Consider the following 17,380-nt stretch of genomic DNA (forward strand, 5'->3'; position numbering starts at 1 on the left):
CCGGTTCCTCAGTCATTTTCCCTCTAAAATGTATCTTGGCTGCACCCATTGCTTTCTGTCTCCAGCCCACCACTCTCACCTCTCGCCTGGACTGCGCTGACCAGCTCCTGCCCCCCAGCTGCTGCTTCCACACTTGCCCGTGTCTAATCCACTCAGAGTGAGGCCATGGTGATCTTCTCAGAAAGCAAATCTGATTGGTGAACACTCATTTGTGAGATACTCCCACAGCTCCTTAGTGCCCTTACGATAAGCCAGAAATCTGTGTGGCCCATAATGCCCTCCACGACCTGGATTCCACTGACATTTACAGCCTCATTTGTGTACCACCACCCCTGCCCCTGCTCCCTAATCCGTGTCCCTGCCACACTGGCCTTTTCTCATTCCCACTTCCGGGCAGTGCCAGCTTTTGTTTCCTGCCCCTGGAAGTCCCTTCCCGGTTCGTCTCCAGGCTGATGCCAACCCACCCTTCAGTTCTCTCCACCTGCCCTGATTCTTCTGCCCCGTCCTCCTTACACTCGCCTCACTAGTCCTTCCAGAACCTGGTTCGATGCAATCAGATATTTGTAAGTGTACATTCCCGTGGAGGTTTGATGTCTCTCTGGTGACTAGACTGAGTCCATGGGAGCAGGGACCCTCTTCCCTGCGGGGAGGAGTGCTGAGCAGACGGGTGGTGGGTGTTTGGCTGCAGCCTGTTCCCCCAGTCCTGTCTGGCTTCCTGCCATGATGTCTGTCACTGAGGCAGCTGATGCCAGTGTCGCTGGTGCTGTGCCTCACTGCCCTCGTCCAAGTCACCCAAATCAGTGTTGATCAAAGGATGTACCTCACTCTCCCACACCGCCCTTGGGGACTTTAGCAAACAGGCTCTTTTCATTCCAGGGCCACTGCCAGCCCCTCCAGTGCCCTCGTGAGAATAGAAAAAGCTGCTCCTTCCTCAGGTAGATAGAGCCAGTGCCAGAGTGGAACATGGGCTGGATTTCAGCCCTCCTCGTGTTCCTGCCAGGTGCCCTTGCACAGGGAACAACCTGCCCAGCCAGACGTGCCAGCCTTGTGCTCTTCTCACCCCATGGTTGCAAACCTGTCACTGTGGGGCCTAGCAGGAGTTGGCCAACAAGGGCTGGGCCCGAGGACAGTCCCAGAGACGAGCATGGGACTACATCCAGACCATCCCAAGGTGTGGTCACAGCCTAACGTGGGCACCAACAGGAAGGAGATCTTCAGGGAGAAAATGCCTTTTAAGATAAAATGTAAGTGAAGGTCACCCTGCCACAGGTTAAGATACTAAGTGTGAGTTTATCTTCTAGTCGTGCTACTCTCCTGCTCAAGAACCTTCTCTGACTTCTTATCCCTATAAGAAAATTTAAACTCCTCAGCCCATCTCGAAGGCTACCCGCTACCAGCCCCAGCCTACAGCTCCAACCTCATCTCTCTTTTGTCCCCTTCACACTCTCTCTGCTGCAGTCAAACGAGTCCACCCCCTGGCCCTAAACATGCTGTGTGCTGCTCCTGTGCTCCCAGCTGCCCTCACCCTCCTCTCAGGCCGTCTAAGACGCAGTGGATCTTCACTCCTCTCCACTAAGCTTTTCCTAGCTATCAGGGGCTCTGTTTCCTGTAACCCATGAGGCATCTCTTCCACTGTCATCTGGACTTGCCATTTAACTTCCTGCACATCCGTCTCTAGCTTCCCCAGCCAGGCTGCAAACAGCACCGAGAGCTTTATTTAGGAAAAGGAGTCTCCGCTCTTCTTTCCGTCACTGGCTCCTCAGAGCCTGTCGGACAGTTCCCACGAAAGAGTTACCAAACCCAGCACTTGCATCAGTCTAAGTCCTTGCTGTTAGGTGTTGGGAAATGTGATACGCGTTACCTTCCGGCAAGTCTGGATTTGAATTCTAGTCCCTCTTGTACCTCAGTGGGCCTCACTTGAAAAGTTACGCAGTCGCTCTGCCTCTTCAGGGATTCCTCTTCCCATCGAAGAAACCGATTTCTGCGTCATTAGCACCTTTATGTGGCCCCACACCACCCCAGCCCAAGCCCCTAACTCATGGCACTGCCAGTAAAAGGATTCAAGGCTTTGCAGCCCTGTCTGCAGTGCGCTGTCGGGACACCCGTGGGGCTGTGCCGGGGGCAGCACCTTTGCTAGTCCCTGCCTTGTTTGGCGGTGAAATTCAGCATTCCTGTTCTGCACCTGTAGCTGTGCCTTCATGTAGGAGATTGTGGAAGAATGTCTGGAGAAAGTGTGGGAGTTTTACCCCCACATGTTTTGTTGCTTGGTGTCTGAAGAAATTAATACTAGAAAATACAGTGTTCTGACCAACTCATATTTTTTATTCCATGTTGGTATAGACAAACTGGATAAACTTAACAAAATGTCATGTCAAGTTGGAATGTTTAATTTTGATTTCCTAAACTATTTCCTAATAATAGGAAAGCCTGGAGAATGTTCTGGATGTTCTGTAAGTAGATAAGTTGCCAGGGAACAGTGTAGCTTTCACTTCTGTAGTAAAGGCAGTGTGTACATAGGAAGAGGGGTGTGGAACTAAACAGTATTAAAGTTATCGGCTGGATTCAGATCCTAGCTGCGCCATGGCTGAGTGATTGGCTCTGAGCAAGTTTCCTGTCTGCTCTGTGCCTCAGTTTCCTCCTCTGTTGAATGAGAATTAAAATCGTACCTATCTGAAGAAGACAGTGAGAATTAAATGCGATCACACACATCAACTCTTTAGTACAGTTCCTGACACAAGGTCTCAACACTTGGTAGCTTTCGCTCTTACTACTCAACGGAAGTGGACTCCTGTACTAGCTGAGTTGGGTTTTTGCCACCAGATGTCATTTATGCCTTCCTCTCCATAGTTCACACCTCTCCCCCAACACGTTCTCTCCGTCTCCTGTTGCACCAGAGGAGAGTAGGCTCAGCTCAGGAGACTACCAAACCCATTCCTGTAAAAAGTGAAAATATACATCAGTTACATAATTTTTTCCCCTTGAGCCCAGGAGTTTGAACATAATTTTCTTAAGAGACACTGATCCTAATCAGCCTTCGAACTTTTCCACCAGACAACTTTTTGTTTATTTCACAGAGAGCAACCTCAATCCTGAAAGAGTCCCTGGAAGCCAAAGTGGGAGCGTTTGGCGATTTCAGTCCCGAGGTGGCAGAGACATACCGGTTCCTGAGTGGGGCAGACCTGGTGCAGGGGAACCACAGCGGGGCCCACAGGAAACTGAAGAAGGTAAGGCTGGAGCCAGTACTGATGCGAGGCCAGGCTCTCCCCGCCTCCCCATGGTCAATCTCTCTCCCTCCATGCGCTCCTTTAAATGAAACTTTGTAAGTGGCTTGTTTAGGTAAGAGGACATCACTTTTGTGGTAAATCTAAGCTAATACTTTTTGGGTAAAAGATATAGTAATCCTCTTAAGACATATATATTTTAAAAATGAATTATCAAGTAATTTTACCATGTATTTTTTATTTTTACATAATATAATGTATCAATCTTAAGTTTTATTGTACTCTTTTTGTATACTGAGCTTATAGAAGAATTCTCTTATGTTTTTTTCCATTATTATTTTTTTTAATTTGGAATTTATTTGTGTGGATGGTGTGAGGTTTGCAACTACTGTTGTCTTTTCTCCAAATGGCTACCCAGTTGCCCAGCACTGTTTCACCCAGTTGCCCAGCACTGTTTCATTAAAGAGCCCATCTCTGCGCCAGTGATTTAGGATAACACCTCCATCATATACCAAATTTCCATATGTACTTGAGTCTATCTCTGGATTTCTATTCTATTCCCTTAGTCTTTCTGTTTATTCATGTGCCAGTATCTTAGGGTTTTAATGATAGAGATTTTATAGAATAATTTAATACGTGCTAGGACTAGACACCCCTCATGGCTTTTGGGGATTCTAGATATTCTTGCACGTTTATTTTTCTACATGAATTTTTGTATTAATTTGTCTAGCTCCATAAAGAGTTTTCTGGTATTTTTATTGTATTATTTACATATAAATTTTATATATAAATTTTGAGAGAACTGACATCTCTATGATGTTGAGTCATTGTATCCAAGAACAAGGGGTATCTTTCCATTTGTTCATGTCTACTTTTGTATCTTTCAGGCACATTTAAAGGTGTTTCTCATATAGGTTTTGTACATTTCTTATTGAATTTATTTCTAAGCATTTTATCTTCTTTATTACTATTGTAAATGAAGATTTATCCATTATTATATTTTCGACTCATTTTTGTACACATGAAAATAATTGGTTTCTCTGGGTTAATTTTATATACTGCTAATAGCCTAGTTCTTTTATTGCTTGAGTTAATCTGAGCGTTGATTCTCTCAGGTTTTCAAGGTATACTATTACATAATCTGCAAATAGATACAGCTTTACTTTATGTTTTCCAGTTCTTATTGTCTCCAATTGATTTCTCTTATCTAATTGCATTGGCTCATGCCTCCCGTACAATAAATAATAAATAGTAATGGAGATAATGGACATTTTTGCCTTGTTCCTGATCTTAGTGTAAATGCCTCTAGTGATTCTTCATTGAATAGATGCTGGCTTTAGAGCTAAACTTTATATATTTTATCATGTTAAGGAAGCATCCATCAACTTCTATTTTCATAAATATTTTAAATTAAAAATAAATGTTGAATTTTATCAAAAGCTTTTTCAGCATCAATGGAGATTATCAGATGATTCTTCTTAGATCACATAATATGGTGTATTTTACTGTAACACTGAACCAACCCTGCATTCCAGAAATAAATCCCCCTTTGTCATGTTGAATTATTTTCTTAATATCATATTGTCTTAGTCTGTTTTGTGCTGCTATAATAGAATACCAGAGATTGGGTAATTTATAAAGAAAATAAATTTATTTATCACAGTTCTGGGAAGTCTAAGATCGAGGGGCTGGCATTGGCAGGGGCCACCTTGCTGCATCAACTCTTGGTGGAAGGTGGAAGGGCAAGAGAGGGCAAGAGAGAGAGAAAAGGGTGCCAAACTTGGCCTTTTGTAATGAAACCAGTCCCAACATAATGGCCTTAATCTGTTCATCAGGACAGAGTCCTCATAGCCTAATCCCCTCTCATTAGGCTCTCCCTCCCAACACTGTTGCACTGGAGCTTAAGTTTCCAACACATTCTTGGTGGATACATTCAAACCATAGCAGATGTTGATTCTGTTTGCTAATATTTATTTTAGTATTTTTGTACCAATATTTGTATGTGATATTTGTTTAAGTATTGATGTTATATTTGCTTCATAAAAATAATTTAGAAGTTTACCTTTATTTTTCATGCACTGAAAGAATTTATGTAGCATTGAAACTATTAATATCTGGTCTTTGAAGGTTTGTGTCTCCTGTGAAATGTTTAAGCCTGGTGCTTTTATTGTGGGAAAATTCCTTGACAGTTTTCTCTATTTCTTCTACAAAAAGTAGTTTGCTGAAGCTTTCTATCTTTAATGGGATCATTTTGGTAAACTGTATTTTTTTAGATAATTGTTAATTTCATTTACATTTTTGGGTTTATTTGCATAGGGATTTGCAAAGTAGTCTCATGAATTTTTAAATTTTCCACTTTTTAACAGTTATTATATTTTCCTATTGTAATTTCTTAGCTTTATATTTGGGTTTTCTCCCTTTTTCCTTGACTGAGTTGGTTTGTGGTTTTTCTATTTTGTTAATATTTTCAAAGAACTAGGATTTTAACTCTGTAGGTTTATTGTCTTCCCGTTCTCTATTTCATTAATTTCTGATTTTGTCATCATTATTGCTGGCCTGTATCTTATTTTGCTTTGCTTTGTCAAAGTTTTTTTTCCTATCTTTGTGAATTGGAAATTTCATTTGTTTTTATTTTTATTGATCTGAATGTTTATGGCTTACTATTGCTTTAAATGTATCTCATATGTTATGTGTTACATTAATTAGTTTTTAAGTGAGGAAAACCTGGCAATCTCTCAGTACCATAACTGACCAGACCAAAATAATTAACTTTAGTTTTGAGTGGGCTGTCCTGTAAATCAATCCTTTTTCTCCTTTTATGACTTTTCTGATTCTACTGCAAAAGGCACCAGATTTGGTAACATGTGTGGTACCTAATTTTTAAGGAGAGGACACATATCTATTAACAGTTAGTCAATAAATAGTTACTGGGCCCTTCTATGGGCCAGTTACTGTGCTAGCCAGACCTGGGGAAAAAACAGTGACCAGGACAAATACGCTACTTGTCTTTGTGAGTGGCCAGTCTAGCCAGGAAGGCATATACTAAATCAATCATTTTTAATAATAACGTTACACATGTGCCAAAGACACTTGTGGTGAGGGGAGAGCTGAGAAGGAAAGCTGAGGGTGGCAGTTGCTCAGTATGTCCCCATCCCTCACTTCTGCATAATCGTAGCTGATGCTTCTTGAGTGATTGTTATACCACTGGCGCCGCGTTAAGTGATGTGCGTATATTAACTCATTTAAACCCTACAGCAACCCTGAGAGTGAGTACTTCTACTCTCTGCACTTTACAAAGCAGGAAACTGAGGCTGAGAAGGAAGTGTCTTGGCCTTACTCATACAGCTAAGGGTAGTTAGAGTGGAGATTTAGCACCAGGCTGTCTGTACTGTACAGTCTACACCACACGATCATCTATTTCACATTGTGAGCTTCCAAGTAAGATTTGTTTTTTAAACAAGGGGGTCCTAGGCTTAAAAAAAAGTTTGGAATCTAATGGCACAGAGGGGAGAATGCCAAGATTCGTACAGCAGGAGTCTTTGGGTTGCCATGGGCAAAATACAGTGGAAACCAGCTCAGGTATAAAGGGGCATCTATTGTCTTGCGGTTTCCAGAGAAGGGCAGAACAGCCAGATGAGTAGCAGGCAGGGATGCAGCTGTTCCACAGGAGGACCTGCAGAAGCCACACTAACGTCCAGAGGGTCCTTTCTGCCCAGGTCGCCTCCCTGCTTCTCTGTGCACATCCTCCTCCTCCTCTCTCGTGGCGGTGTCTTCTCTGAAAATGGAGACCATGGAGAGTTTTACATCCTACCCTTGTGCCTTTTCTTGGCTCTTCTTGAAAGACCCCAGGGAAAGACTGGTAGGCCTGGCTTGAATCCAGTGCCCACCCCTGGGTCAGTCGGCTACGGCCAGCAGGGTGGTGGGCCGTAGGAACATGGTGCTGTCAAGGTAGCTGGGTGGCCCAGGGTGAAGGTGGCACAGGAGACACAATCGCATAGTCAGAAGACCTGGGGCAGGGTCGCTAAAACCCCTCCCTATTTTGGAGCATGCGCAGTGGAAACAATAGAAATGAAGCAGCCCCTTCCCTTAAGAATGTTCCAGACCAATGGGGAGGTTGCAGACTGTAACCCCCCAAGTATATTATGTGCTGAGTTCCATGCTGCAGGTCCATACTGAGGTGATGGGAGCGACGGGATTTAAGGAAGGTGTCCAGATAACTAGTTCTGAAAAAGAGTTTAGACTGGGAGAAGCAGGAATTCCCAGGTTGGGAAATGGGATGGAAGAAGGACGTTCTGGGCCAAGAGAACAAAGTACAGTTAAGGAACAAAAGGCAGTTGGGGCTGACTGGGGTGGGAAAGGCATGAGGGTGAGTCAGGCAGGTTCGTCAGGTTAAGGTGCTGAGACTTGATCCTTTAAGAAAGGGTCCCAAACTACGGCCCCAGGCCGAATCCAGCCCTCCACCTGCTTTGTGTGGCCCTTGAGCTAAAAATGCTTTTTACAAATGATCATTTGCAACCAATTTGATTCTAGGAGACACTAACTTTGAACTTTGACTAAGTGAAGTATCCTCCCCGCAAAAGTGAATCTATTCTTCTCATCAGTAGAACTGTATCGGGGAAAAAAACTGCTCATTATTATATCTTGAATTTCATCAATCAAAAAATTTGTGGAAATTTGTTCTCTCTTATTGTATAAGTCTTGTACCTACCTCATAGCCTCGATTTTGTCCCTTGGACCACAAAGCCTACAATATTTACCATCTGGCCCTTTGCAGAAAAAGTTTTCCAAACTTTGCTCTAAGCAGCTGGGAGCTGTTGGGGGTATTTTAAACAGGGCACAAAAGGTCTGTAGTTGTCTTTTGGATTTGTAAGAAAATCACTGTGAGGCTAATGTTGAGAAAGGAATGGAGTAGACCAAGAGTTGATGCAGAGGCCTCAGTTTCCTCATCTGTAAAATGGAGATAACAGCAACACCTGCCCTCATTCCTTCCCACAGTTGTTCCAGGGACCAGTTGAAGTGAGTGGAGTGCGGCTGTTCTGATGAGCACCGAACACTGCCCTAGTACAGGCCGCCCAGAGCACTGTCCTCCCACCGTGAGCACCACTGTGAAAGGAAGGAGAAGGCAGAGCCAGGTGGCCAAGGTGGTGCCTGCCATGGGGAATCTCCACTTTCTTTCCCCACCCCCCAGATCTCCCCTGAAGAGGGTAGATGAAGTCAGGAAAAACTCTTCCATTGGTTCAGCCCAGCCACTCAACTCCAGGCAGGGGAGGGACCCTAGATTGGTGAAAGGTGGCTAATGATAACATAGGCACACAGAAACTTCAGCAGGACTGAGCAGGGCCACACAGACCTTCATACTATCCCCCCTGGCTCCCCTTGGGGCTGGCCTGGTGTTCGGGGCCAGGCCTGGTGCAGCCGGGGGTGGCTCATACATCATTCCTAATTTTCTCAGCAACCCTGTGGGTACAGCCCTGTTTTACAGAGAAGAGACCTGAGGCTCGCAGAATTAAGTCAACTGTATATGGGCAGGTTACTCTTAATAAGGCCCAGCTCTTTCCTTTATGCCACTGGTTCACCAAGTATGGGTCTTGAGCTCCCTGCATCAAGGTTGCATTCCTAATCAGAGGGTCTGCATCAGGGACAGGGACCCAGAGATCTGCATGTTGGCCCACTTCCTTGGGGGAGGCTGAAAAGTATTGCTCTGGGCCACGTTGCCACCCGAGGGGAGAAAATCTGCTCAACTTCAAGAAACTGTCAGATTACATCACTCCTAAAACCTGTAGTGGAAGTTGCTGACCTTGTTTTCCCTCAGTTTGGCCTCGTTAACCACAAGTCCTGAAAACAATGGCTTTGACATTGTAAAGATATCTGGCCAATGGCCAGATGCAGAGAGAAAAGGTGAAACGTGTATTCATCACACGTACCCATCTGAGGGCAGGGATGGCCGCTCTGGGAACACCAGGGCACAGACGAGGACTTTAAACATGCTTTTCACATCTGCTGCTGACTGGAGTTTCTCAAATGCCGTATTTAGCACTGGGCTCTGTGAAGCCAGCAGCTTTCTAAAGCTAAACACTGGCCGAGTGTTTCTCTTGTTTTTATCACGACAGCTGCATCCCCCAAGTTTTCAACTCAGTAGCAGGAACCCACTGAATAGTGGCTTTCCAGAAGATGTACCCTCCTGTGCTGAATAGGCCAGGCGTGGTTCTGTGGGCATGAGAAATGAAAAACAGGAAGGCATGGGAAACAAAGCAGACAGCGGGATTAAATTACTGGAAAGGAAACCATATTATATTATTGATCTGTCTTTTAAAGGCTTCTGCCTGCTGGGGAAAATTGGAGAACTCTGTTGGCTCCAGATGGAAATTTCCACAGTAAAAGTTCACATACTTTTGCAAAATAGAAAACTGGTTTGATTCTAGGATGGGCATATTTGCCAACATTTTCATCCGGGTAAAGAGGCTGTGAAAAGAATTCCTGAAGGCTGTTTCATAGGTCAGTAACAGCTCGGAAGTATGTTGCGCCCAAGGACAGTATGAGGTCGGGTTCGGGTCCTTTCTTAATCCGGCCTCCATATTAGGTACTATAGGTACTATCATTAGCAGGGTTCGTTCCACTGTCTCACTACTTTATAGCTGTGAGCATTAAACATTTCCATAAAAGAATAACAGAATTTTATGTGACCCCCTTTCTCTAAAAAATTCAAAGCCTGCTATAATGAATCTTTCAAAGAAAGGAGATGGAACATGGTTTTTATTCATTGGTCATATGCAAGAAAGCCAACACTAGAAAGGCATTCTGTGGTCGTAGGTCAAGACTGGTGACTGCAGACTGGCCATCAGGTCCCTGCTGTGTTCCAGCCATTCCTCCATAGGCCAAACACATGGGGCCTTCTCAGAGATAGCCATATTTTATATACTCTTCGTGTCCTATAGTTTCATCAATGGCCTACTTCATCCTACTTTTCCTTTGGCACATCTGGTGTTTTTCTTGTTGCCCTGCATATAGCAAAAAATCCAGAGCTAAATTGGAGTCCCCACAGAGCCACCATGTCAGTGCACGTTGCTTTCACATGTAGAGCATCATTGTCCATGATCCTGATTTTTCTAATCCTCTTTGACTAACCCATTGTTGGGCTTTAGCAGTCCACCTTTTTTACAGAGAGGAAGGTCATAATGACATTAATTTTGTATAAAAAAGTCCTGTTCTTGGGTTGAAAAGTGTGCTTGAAGACTCTTTAAGGACTCGTGACTTGAAGATGTTCCTAAATCTATTGATGTAACATGAGAATGAGAACTGATAATTAAAGGGGTCAAGGTCATTCATTCTTAACCTTCTTGGGGGGAAATATGGAGCCTCCCTCCCCTGCTGTAGGCTGGGTGGAAATGAGAATTCCAGGTCCATGGCCACAGGCTGCCCCGGGGCCACTAGCTGCAGGGAAGAGGTGCTCTCCTGAGGTCAGGCCCCCAACTACAGCACCCAGCACAGCGCCCTCTGCGTGTACACAGACTGCCCTCAGACAAGGCTACCTTTGCCGTGGAAATGCTCCTCAAATATCAGAATGCAGTAAGAACTGTGGCTTGGTGTGTACACAATGCCTTGGAAGTTCCTCAGCTGGCCTCAAGGTCTAGAGGGGAGCAGAACTGTGGGTCTGGAGAGACCGTCCCGCCTGAGGCCATGGAGGGATTGCTCAGAGCCTTGCTGGATGCGGGATAACAGTGAGTTTATGGGTGGATGGCCAGGGGTGGAGGGAAAGGCAAAGTCTCCTACCATCTAAATTCAGTGTAACCTTAAACAAGTTTAAAGAGCAATGGTCAGGAATGGTTAGTGTGGATTATGCAGACTTAGGAAGGGCTGAGCGAGATCACTGAGTTCCATGTCAATAGGAAAATACGCCAAGAAAAGGCAGCTCAGAAGGTTCAGCCTTTAGAGAGTTCGCATCCTTTGCTCTGGCTGGCTCAGAAATAGGCACATCCAACCATTCTACAAAAAGCTGGCTATCTGCTTGAAAAGGAAGCCTTCATTTCTATGTGGGCACACAGCACGATTTCTCTTCATAGCAAGTCCTGCTCATGCGTTTGTTTTCTAAATATTTGTGTTGCAGTTGTCCTGGAGAAAGATGATGGTAGCTTGCTCCAAGTCAGTGGCCAGGGGATGGAGCAAAGTTGTGGGGCAGTCGAGGGATGTCGATAAGGACATAGAGCCCACGGCACTTGGCAACCTGGAGGTGAGGAGTGAGGGAGACAGCAAGGACGTCGTCCACGCTTCCAGGGCTGGCACCCAGGAGATACTCAGGGAGAGCTTTCTGGAAGGGTCGGCTCTGCACAACTATGTGGGTGGCAGTGCCTGGGCCTCCCTTCCTTTCTCCCTCATCTCCCATTTCCCTGCATAGCCTGGGGCCCCTTCTCACCTTACCTGTGTTTCCCTCACGGGAAGCTCCCTACTCACACACTGGTGCATCAGTCCTCAGGATTAGTGGCCCTCCAAGAAAGGGGGCTGCAGGGGTGTAAGAGAGACAGAGACAGAAAAACAGAGAAAGAGAGGGAGACAGAAGGAGGGAGAATACAAGGGTGTGTTCCCTCACATACTTGGAATTCCTTCTCCCTGGGAGTCCACCGGCCACCATCTCCTCTCCTGCGCCATGTTCATCCCCTGGCTGACTCCCTGTCCCTCAGGTCTCAACTCCAGTGTCACCTCCTCACAAAGCCCTTTGCTGGCCCAAGTACCCTCAACCACCACCAACACCCCCCCCCATATTTTTTCATAAATCCATCTTTTTTTTATAGCTCTTAATCCTAAGTTATTGTGTCATGTTTATTTACACATTTTTAAGTGTCTGCCTCCCTCACCATGTTGGAAGCCCACTGACAGCAAGGCCCATGTCTGCCCATTCTCTGCTCCATCACTGTTGTGGGCACGGGGTTGGCACGTGGCAGGTGCTCAGCAAATCTGCTGCAGGAGGGAGGCGCGTGGAGGAAGACGTGGGTCCAGCAAGGACAAGGCTGGTTTCTGACTGGCTTGGAAAAACCACCCATCGCCCCTGACTCTCTTTCTACAGGGGAGGGTTGTCTGATGAATTGTGTTTTGGTTTATACTTTCAATTTCCCCAAGTTAGTCATTTCTGCCTGCCTTTAATGATTGGTAAGTGAAAACATATTAGTGTTTCTTTAAACACTTGCATGTATTAAGGCTGCTGAAGTCTTCTTTTCTCTTTATTGGCCTTGGGAATTGACATGAATACGGAAGCACAATTCATGAGTTTCTGGGCAATTTCTCCCCCATGGACATAATCTGGCCTCAAATAATATGTGTATGGAAGAGCAGTGATTTCAGATCCTCAGCATTAGAGCAGTTTTTAAAAACTTAGCTTCCTCCAGCTTTGTTTTTCATTTCATGTAAAGACAAAATACAAGTAATAGCATGACAAGCTTGGCTCAGATCCTTACCAGGAATGAAAAAGCGTGTCTTTCCCAATTTTCTGTTATGGAGTCATGTAGTCTCGTAACTCAGGTGGTTCTTTAGTTGCAGTCCTTGCTGCACTGCCTCTGTTCATAAGCAGGATGTGTTCCATCCGCACTTTCACTGTCTGAAACTCCCCAAGAGAAATATGATGCGATTCCAGGACCTTAGGCGGGAAGTCAAGGGAGGAAGGGAGACACCACCGATCTACTTCCGCAGGGCTGCCGTGAAAATGGCCCTGAGGAAGGACTACCCATTGTCAGAGATCCAACCCCCTGCCCCCGCCCCATACAGAAAATGTGCCTCCTTGTGAGTGTGGGTGTCTAACTACAGTGGTTTTTCAAGCCAGGGCGTACCAAGTCAGCTCACCCCCACACCACGGCTGCAACCAAGCCACCCCTCATTCACGCTGGGAATTGTATTAGCTCCAAGGCACAGAGATTGACCATCGCTAGAAAGACAGGAAAACTGATGGCCTCTATCCCAGCTTCCTTGGCTCCTGGGCTTCTTAGCAACCCAGCTTTCAGACCTCAGATTCATGTCAAAAATAATTTTTAAAGTTTGCATCAAATGCCTAAGATAATCTCTTAACTACCCTAGCTTTATGGATGACTCCTAAGAGAAAGCAGCAAATAGTGAACAGCATTCTTCCTATCATTGAGCTTGCCTGGATTATGATTTTGAAGGTTTTTAACACTGTACTCACAATGGAACTTCCTTACCAGAGGTTTTAGTAACTGATTAATCAGTGGAGATCCCATGGTCCAACCATGTCTTAAGGCTCCATATAAAAATTTCTTCAGCTCTTCTGTTTGTTCACCTATTTAATCATTCATTCATTTTGTAAATATTGCAGCTACTTGTGTGCCAGGGACTGTGCAAGGTCCTGGAACACAAAAAGGAGCAAGACAAACATGGCCCCCCACATGGGGACAGCCTGCAGGCTAGTATAAAAGCGAACATTCCCTTTTGTCTTCCTGCAAGGGAAGGAAAAGCTCCCTGTTTGCTATTTAAGGAATAGTTAGAAACACAACTGACTTCTCACAACCCTTGCTTATAAAATCAAAGAGAATAACAGCAATGTAATGGCTCCCTAAAATTCGCCTAGATACTCAGAATTTCAGTTCATTGTTCACTTTAAAGGAAAGTAAGAAATACTCTTTAGTGGCCGATTTCAAAGAGGAGTGCCCATGGCCTCTTGGAAGAATCTGGAGAGCACATAAGACCTTTATTTATGGTAGAGAATGTTCTAATGTCAAGGTTTGGCGAGTTCTTTACTTAGCTCAGCGAGATGTTTACAAAGCCTGGCTCCCAGTAGGTTCAATTAACATTTATTGACCTCATCTCTGTCAATACCTATGTTTTTAATAAAAGAATTGAAACACCTGCTTCACACAAAAATGCTTAAGTAAATTTAGCTAAGAGCAGCAGAACACTGGAAAATTCAATTTATGTTTCTTAGATTAATACACAGCTACAGAAAACATTTTCTAATAGAATTCTGTAACAGGTTGTTTTTGCTATTTAAAAAAAGTATCTTTTGAAGAGTAGTTCAGTTAATGGATGAACCATTTTCTCCTGCCTTAGTGCCAGCTCTTGCCTCCTTGGGCTCTAGAATCCTAAAGGAATTAGGGAGGGGCTGAGTAATCTGTTTCTGTATCCTAGTTGACGCCCCTTTGCATCACTTCTGACTTCGGCTGGAATTTTAGGCAAATCTCCTTAGTAAGGATAAGTAGTCTTAGGGGAAAATATCTATTAATACCAGAAAGAGAAAGGTCTTAACTGAGGTCTAGGGTAGGATGGGGATGGGACTCACCTCTCTAGGGCTTGGTTTTTTTTTTTTAAGAGACAAAGTCTCACTGTTGCCTAGGTAGAGTGCAATGGCATGATCACAGCTCACTGTAGCCTCAAACTCTTGGGATCAAGCAATCCTCCTGCCTCAGCCTCCCAAAGTGCTAGGATCATAGGTGTGAGCCACCATGCCTGGCCCAGACTTGATCATTGAAAAGGGACACTTGACCCAACCATGATCCTGTCTCCTAAGTCCATTCTCTCTACTAACCTAATACCCCCAGTGAAAATGATTAGCACTCAAGGTCTGGAAGAAATGGGGGTGGTTAGTAGAACCACTGAGAATTTATATAAACATTACCAATGCCTTCTCGTTCTTCCTGGGAATTCGTGAATATTCAGCCAATTGATACCTTTTTCCCTAGAGCATGAGGGGCCACGGAGAAGAAGCTTCAATCACCAAAGGGGTAGGATAGAAATTCCTCCCGAGCCTTAGATTTGAAAGGCCATCTGTTAAGACAGAGTGAACTGAGACCTCAGACTGTCTCCACTAATTGTTACCATGTCAGTAAAATCCTAATGCCACAGTGAATGAATTAACACCAAGCCATGTCGACATCAGCTCCTCTCAAAATGAGCTGCGTTGGAGGCACTCATAAATATGTAAACAGAGACGTTTGGGTGGCTTTAAAATTAGCCCTGATCTTTTACACTGAGTGTAGGTATTTCTGGGCATGGAGGAGAAAATGAAGTCTGTTCTGGCAAGAAGCGTTAGAGAGAGAACTTCTCACTTGCTGGCAGGGAGTGAGGGGAAGCAGGTTGCCTCTTTTGCTCACTGTCCCTCTCTGAGCACCTTTGCCTCTGCCAGGCCCTGTGTGGAGTGAGCTTTGCCTCATTAATGGGGAGATGTACCCCGGCTTCCAAGAGCTGTAACCCGAGCAGGGTGCTGGAAGGTTTTCCATCAAGTTATCATGGGTGTTGAAAACTCGTCCCCACCCCCTCCCCTCAAAGCAACAGAGCTTTCTCAAAGTTCCTAAATTTCCAGGGTCACCACAATCTATCTGTGGATTAAAGCAACTGTCTCAACCTGTGGAATGAGCAGCTCGTTGCCGCAGCCAGGCCAAGGCCCAGTACAGATTTAGAAAGGCATGGGCTTGTTGGGTGGAGGGGCTGGGAACCTTGCCTTTGCAGAATTAGAATTTTGTACTAAATAAAATAATATAGAGTTTACTACTTCTTTGTGCTAGATAATTCAACTAAGAAATAGTGAATATTTAAAAAAATCCTGTCAGTCTTGTCTATTTCCTTCCTCCAAAAGACAACCACATTCCCAGATTCCAGAACTACATTCTCAATTCCTCAGATTGAAACATTTCAGACAGTTTTGATATTTTCCACAGCTTATAAAGACCCTTTGGCTGCTTGCATTTTGATTTTCTTACAGACCTAAAAATGGTTGGCAGATCAAAATGAATAAACAGGCTTCAGTACTAAGTCCCCAAACCCTCAAACTTTGACTCAAGCTGTTACCATGCAGAAAAATTAATTCAATCTTTTAAAAATATATTATGAAATATTTAAGATATGCAAAAAAGTATGGATAATATAGCAAACAACTTTGAACTCACTATTCAATGTAAGAAATAAAACATGACAGATACAGCTGAAGTCCACAGATAACTGCTATCCTGAATTGCTTATCGTTCCCATGCTTTTCTTATTTTACTACGGTTTTGTTTCACATGTTTTAAGACTTCACGTATGTATTATATGCATTCATCGGCAAGTTTCTTTTTCCCCTTGACTTTACAATCATGAGATTCATCTGTGTGGGTACACACACACATACACATATCAAACATTTGTATGATATCACATACATATGATACATACATATGTATCACAATTTATATATCCTTTACTAAATATTGCTAAATTGTTCTACAAAGGATTTATACCAATTTGAACACTCACTATCAGTATATAAAAGAGTTCCTGTTGCATTGCATATTTGACAAAAGTTGGTATCATCAGAGTATAACTTTTGCAATCTGACAGGTAAAGTCATACCTTCCTCATTAAAGTTTTAGTCTGCAATTCTGGTGATTAGTGAGATTAAGCAAGTTTATTGGTCAGTTTTCAACTCTTTGAATAATATGTTTATATCTTTTCATCATTATTCTATTGAGAGGTTACTTTGTTTTATTTTTTTCTCATTATCCTATGGGAGTTCTTTATGTATACTGAATGTTAAACCTTTCTTGGGTCAGCAAATATCTTTCTATAGTCTGGTTTGTCTTTGTACTTTGCTTATGGTGCGTTTTGGTGCACAGATGTTTTGAGTTTTCATATAGTTACATTTTATCAGTCTTTTATGTTTGGTTTGTCCAGATCTTATCTAAGAAATGCTTCCCTACCTCAAGATCATAAAGATTTTCTCCAGTATTTTCATCTAAAACCTCCAAGTTTTGCATTTCACCTTTAGTTCTTCACATCTTGCTGGGATTAATTTTGGTGTGGGATTTGGTATGTTTGGTATGGGGTAGTGATCTGTTTTCATCCATTTGGAAAACCAGTGGTCCCTGTCCACAGGGACCATTTATTGACCAGCCACTCTTCCTGACCAGTCCTGCAAGGCCAGTTGTCTGTCATCTGCCAAGTCTTGGGCTCTCTGCCCTTTCCCCGGGGTGAAAACCACACTACCTGAATTACTATAGTTTTATAAAAGGTCTTTGCATCCAGTAAAGCAAGTTCCTCCACCTCATTCTTCCTCAAAATTATTTTGGCCATTTTTGGCACAACTTTAATCTTTATCCTCTCCTTGAGTTTGCCCTGGCCTAGTGCAAGCAATCAAATGGCAAGACTTGAAATAAAAAGGGAGAAATCAAGCTAAAGTCAGCCCTGGATGA

General features: G+C 43.9%; 1 protein-coding gene across 1 annotated transcript in view; it reads left to right on the forward strand.

Moving 5' to 3' along the window:
- TTC23 (tetratricopeptide repeat domain 23) overlaps nucleotides 1-17,380 on the forward strand; it is a 78,149-nt gene that overhangs the window by 58,697 nt on the left and 2,072 nt on the right. Inside the window, exon 9 of the mRNA XM_012643714.1 lies at nucleotides 3,075-3,224. Within this exon, the coding sequence (XP_012499168.1) occupies nucleotides 3,075-3,224 (150 nt within the window). The remainder of the gene's footprint in view (nucleotides 1-3,074; nucleotides 3,225-17,380) is intronic.

Source organism: Propithecus coquereli, unplaced genomic scaffold (assembly GCF_000956105.1).
Source record: "Propithecus coquereli isolate 6110/MARCELLA unplaced genomic scaffold, Pcoq_1.0 Scaffold20, whole genome shotgun sequence".
Lineage (NCBI taxonomy): Eukaryota > Metazoa > Chordata > Mammalia > Primates > Indriidae > Propithecus > Propithecus coquereli.